The 5,543-nt window shown below is 47.9% G+C and overlaps 1 protein-coding gene across 1 annotated transcript in view; it reads left to right on the top strand.

The window, feature by feature from the left end:
• The first annotated feature begins 1,738 nt into the window (after positions 1-1,738).
• Positions 1,739-5,543, top strand: part of ZAN (zonadhesin) — a 28,087-nt gene continuing 24,282 nt past the window's right edge. Inside the window, 5 exon segments of the mRNA XM_014453436.1 lie at positions 1,739-1,782; positions 2,726-2,778; positions 3,267-3,413; positions 3,578-3,849; positions 4,033-4,120. Of these exon segments, the coding sequence (XP_014308922.1) occupies positions 1,739-1,782; positions 2,726-2,778; positions 3,267-3,413; positions 3,578-3,849; positions 4,033-4,120 (604 nt within the window).

Raw genomic sequence — 5,543 nt, 5'->3', positions numbered from 1 at the left:
CTCCTGCACATCTCCCACTGGGAATGTGTCCGCAACCAAGGTACATGCCCCTGACCAGAATCGAACCTGGGACCTTTCAGTCCGCAGGCCGATGCTCTATCCACTGAGCCAAACCGGTTTCAGCTATTTTGATTTTTAAATTCAGTTGTTGATAGATATCTATTTATTGCCATTTTATTATTCATATCTCCTTCCTCCTCCTACTCCTCCTCCTCTTCTTAAAGAATACCCTTCAACATTCCATGTAATGCTAGTTTGGTGGTGATGAACTCCTTTTGCTTTTTTTTTTTGGTCTGTGAAGCTCTTTATCTGACCCTCAATTCTAAATGAGAGCTTTGCTGGGTAGAGTAATCTTGGTTGTAGGTCCTAGGTCCTTGCTTTTCATCACTTTGAGTATTTCTTGCCATTCCCTTTTGGCCTGCAAAGTGTCGAGAAATCAGCTGACAGCTGTATGGGTGCTCCCTTGTAGGTAACTAACTACTTTTTTCTTGCTGCTTTTACGATTCTCTCTGTCTTTAACCTTGGCATTTTAATTATGATGTGTCCTTGATGTGGGCCTCTTTGGGTTCCTTATGTAAATCTATTTTTTTCAAGGGGAAGTTTTCTGTCATTATTTCTTCAAACGGGTTTTCAATATCTTTCTCTTTCTCTTTTCCTTCTGGCACCCCCATAATGCGAATGTTGGTACACTTAAAATTGTCCCAGAGACTCCTTACATTATCTTCATATTTTTGGATTCTTTTTTCTTTTTGCTCTTCTGATTTTTTTTTGCTTCCTCATATTCCAAATAATTGATTTGATTCTCAGAATCCTCTACTCTACTGTTGAATCCATGTAAATTATTCTTTATTTCAGTTAGTGTATGTCTAATTTCTGACTGATCCTTTTTCATGTCTGACATTCTCACTAAGATCCTTTCAATCTTTTAAATTATTGTCAATATGGCAACTTAATTTGCTCAGCATTTTATTACTATTGAAGTAGAGAATACTTTCCAATACTTACTGGCTGCTTATATTTCTTCTGTGGCTTGTCCTTTTCAATTATTTGCCAATAAGGACTTCAGCCTTCACTTTACTTGACCTTCCTATTGCCTTTGCCATTGTTGCCAGCTATAGAATTTCAGGTTTTAAGTTATTTTCTGTTGGAATTCTGCAGACAATGTTCCGCTGACTCTTAGAATCCATGGTTGCCATGCTGATTCCTGATACTTAGTGTGTGACCTGCTTTTTTCTGTCTGAAAGTGTTCAGGATTTTCCCTTCACCCCAATATTCTGAAATTTTATGACAAACCTTTCATGGGTCTCTTTGCATTCATCATACCAGACTCTTTTAAATCAAGAGACTCATGTTTCTGTTCTGGGAAATCTTATGTAGTTTTTCTGAAGTAATTTCTTTTTATCTTTTTTTGAACTATTTTGGTTGGACGCTAGACATCCGAGACTGACCTTCCAAGTCTCTTTTCTTTCTCTCTTGCTTTCCTTTTCTTTCACTCTCATTTTATTTTCTCAATTTCAATTTCAACTCTTCTATTTGGATTTTAAATTTCATCCATCATAGTTTGTATTTCCAGTTCTCTGATTGTTCACTTTTCATGGCATCCTTGGAAGGATGCCCAGCAAGGAGGATCAGGAATATTTAAAGTAGCCTGGGCCCCTTACTCTTCCCTCCCCTTATCCCCTGAGAGTTGACTCTGAGGTCCCACATGGCTTCAACAGTCTGGATTCTGGTGCTAACGATGGGGGCTGCCTACAGCCAGGACTACATTCCCACCTCTGCCTGGTAAGCTGGGCTCAGGGGGTGCTTGGGATTGGCTCTGAGGAATGGTGAGGGTCAAAGTCGGAGGGGCAAGGGGACTAGTGATGAAGGGCACAGCCCTGGGGAGGAAAATGGGAACCCCATGGGATTGAAAGAGGATGAACAGAAACAAGGGGGGCCCCACAGCCTGAGAGCCGGGAACTGAGAGGTGCGAGAGCTCAGTGGGAGCAGGACGGAGCTGAAACATGAGGAAAGAGGGAGGAGGTATAGGGCTGGGGTGACAGGTCTGAGAATGGCACCCCCTTCATGCGAATGTTGGTACACTTCAAATTGTCCCAGAGGAGAAGAGAGACGTCAGATCGTCAGAAAATGGACAAAACCTAGAGCAGACCCAGCACATAGGAGAGACTTCAAATAGGAAGCATGAAATGCATGGCTCAGCGTCCTAGCGCTCATTTGGGGGGACTTGAACAAGTGGAACTTGAACAACTAAAACCAAGGACTATTTTATGTGGCCCACACCACCTGAGGAGGGGCAGGGACTTCTCTGTAGAATTTGGAAGGAGAGGAGGGGCGGTCCCTTGGTTAGTCCTACGTTCAGATGCATGTAGCTGGGGCAATATCACCCCCACCACACACCTAACAAAACAGGACCCAAAATAGTCCCTTCTTTGTGGGGAAATCTGGGCTATAGGACAAGAAGATCTCAACCCAAAGGAAGGAGATTCCCCAGGTATAAACTGGTTCCTCCTCACCCAAGATTCAACCATGCCTGACCCCCAGGGCATAGAGGGATAAAGGGATAGAGGGTACTGGCAGGGATGTGAGGACCTCTCAGGGAAGATACCTTTTTGGAGAGAGATGAGAACTTAAGCTGAACTCACAATTATTGAGGCTTATAATTCTTTGATGTTGACAAGTATTACATTTTTTCTTTTTTTTTCTTTTTTTCCAAATCAACCTCAAGGACTGAGAAGCCTCCAGACCAGAAGCCAGTTGCCCACAGTTCTGGGGACAACTGTGAGTTGAAAACCAGGACTGCTCAGACTCTCTCTCCCTTCCACGGTGGCCACCCATGTGCCCTCCAGGCCAGGCAATTACATAAATGTGTGAAGGGCAGCCCTTACATGACAGAGGGTGGAGGGAACAGTGAGTAGTACAAGCCCTGCCTAAAAGAGTCACATTCAAATGAACAACAACAACAAAGTGTATGCTGCCCAGACAAAGCCTGTCTGGTTCCCCGAATCCAGCCCCCTGGACCTCAGTTTGTGACTCCAGACCTAGACATTCTGCCCTGCCCACGCCACCCCACCCCACCCCTGCCCTGAATTTCTCCTAAGCGGTGACTTATTTCTCAGCTTTTCTTTCCCAAATCTCTGCTCTGGACCCTAATCTTAGTGGCTGCCTTCTCTAAGCTTAGCAGTCTTGCTAACACCTACCCCCCTAGTTTGGCTCTGTAGCTAGTCCTCTCCCCCTCTCTTGGCCTCACAATGGTCTTTTCTTCCTAGCCATTATCACCCAGTGTGATTTTGAGGACAACTCCAAACCCTTCTGTGACTGGACTCAAATATCCACAAATTATGGGAACTGGATTCGAGCCAGTGGGCCCTCCATCATGGGCAGCACTGGGCCCACCGGGGGTTACCCCAATGGACGTGAGAAAGCCTAAAGTTTAGGGAGGCAGCTGGGAGGTGGCACAGGCAGATCTGGGTGGAGGGACCAGGGAAGGAGCTGGGAGTGGGCATCTGGGCTCTGGGAAAGGGTTGGAGCAGCCCAGGGGGGTGGCAGGGCCTCACTGTCCTGGTCTCTGCCTCCTCAGAGGGCTTCTACCTGCATCTGGACTTCGGCACCTCCCACCGGGGCTGGGTGGCCCGCCTGCTCAGCTCCCCCATATGGGAGCAAGGCCCTCTGTGTGTGCACTTCGCCTACTACATGTTTGGGCTGTCGTGGGGTGCCCAGCTCAAACTGCTGTTGCTCACGGGCACAAATAACAGGCACCCCAACCTGCTTTGGAAACACATTAATGTTCAGAGCCCCTCCTGGATGCCCACCACTGTCACTGTGCCCAAGGGGAATGTCCTGCCCACCCAGGTGAGGCCAAGGGCAGAGTCTGGGGACCCATTGGGAATCTTGGTATCAGGTGTGGTGGGAGGTCAGGGGGGGCCAGAAGGGACTGGGACAATGAGGAGGTGTGGAGGAGGCTGGGCCATCAGGAAACTGGGAGCCTGAGGCAAAGGGGCTCACAGGGTGGGTCATCCCTGCTCCCTTCCACAGCTGATATTTGAAGGAGTGAGGGGCAGCCCTGCCTTCCTGGACATCTCCCTGGATTCTGTCTCTATCCGCCGTGGCTCCTGCAATAGGGGTGAGTCCCTTTCTCTCCTTCTTTCTTCCCACCTCACCATCTGGCTAGGGTGGCAGGAGTAGCTTAGGAACCATGACCTGGTTTCTCGCAAAGTTGAGTCTACTTGCTTCTCTCTACCTTCATCCCCTGTACCTTTGATTCCTGAAGCAACCACACCTAAAGAGAGGTTCTCTTTTAACACAGAGCAGTGGTGAGAGCTGTCCTGGGTGACCAACCATTCCAGTTTGCCCCGGGCTGTCCCTATCTCAGCATAGACAGTCTTACATCTCAGGGAGTACATCAGTCCTGGCCAAACTGGAATGTTTGGTCACCCTGGAGGCGACCCCAGATCCATCCAGAATTAGCTCTCTAAGCTGATGTTAGAAATTTGAGGGGAGCAAACTCAAAGGGAGGAAAATTCCAGAAGCTGGATGCAAGGAGCTACCAGCTCCTGAGCACAGGCACTGTGCTAGATGCTCCCCGCGCATCGTCTAGGTTACAACATGCGGGCACTGTTGTTCCCAGTTTATAGAAGAGGAAACAGGATTGGGCAGTTTAAGTCATCTGTGCCAGGAACAGCCGCTGTTCCTGGGGAGCGGAACTGTAGCTGCTTGAAAGCCTTCCATGGCTCACAGGACCCAGATTGGGACCCACAATTCTGACTCCAGATGGAGGTGTACTTTGTGGAGCTGCCTCCTTTTAGAAAAAGCTAATCCTCCCTCCTTTCATTCACCTGTGGTGGGGTCCAGAACACCTCACCTAAGGAACAGTGATCCTGGAGGGAGGACCAATATCCTATTCATTTTGTGTTTTCTGTATCTGGCACAACATCTGACATATATTAGGAGCAGTGGTTGCTGAGTGTTTATTAAGTGAGTGAAGGTTAGGTTGGGAGTAGAAGGAGGAATACGAATGCTACCCTTTTGATCCCATCCACTCCAATTAGATGTGAGTGAAGAGGGTAGTGGTATGATTTTGACTAAACTCCAGGAATTATTTTTTTTCTCTGCAGGATCTGTGCCAACAATGCTTCCTTCCCAATATCCAGTTCCCCTTACTGGCCCTTCTGAGACCCCTCTCTCCACAGAAAAACCTATGGCCCCCACAGAAAAACCCACACTCCCCACTGAAAAAACCACCCTCCCCACTGAAAAGCCCACCCTCCCCACTGAAAAGCCCACCCTCCCCACTGAAAAACCCACCCTCCCCACTGAAAAAACCACCCTCCCCACTGAAAAAACCACCCTCCCCACTGAAAAACCCACCCTCCCCACTGAAAAAACCACCCTCCCCACTGAAAAAACCACCCTCCCCACTGAAAAAACCACCCTCCCCACTGAAAAACTACTCCCAATGAAAAACCACTCTCCCTACCGAAAAACAGCCTCCCACTGAAAAAACTACCTCACGATTGAAAAAACCACCCTCACCACTGAAAAAACCC

Source organism: Myotis lucifugus, unplaced genomic scaffold (assembly GCF_000147115.1).
Source record: "Myotis lucifugus unplaced genomic scaffold, Myoluc2.0 scaffold_0, whole genome shotgun sequence".
Classification (NCBI taxonomy): Eukaryota; Metazoa; Chordata; class Mammalia; order Chiroptera; family Vespertilionidae; genus Myotis; species Myotis lucifugus.
Note: the sequence above shows the minus strand (reverse complement) of the source record. Positions and strands in the feature narration are given on the sequence as shown.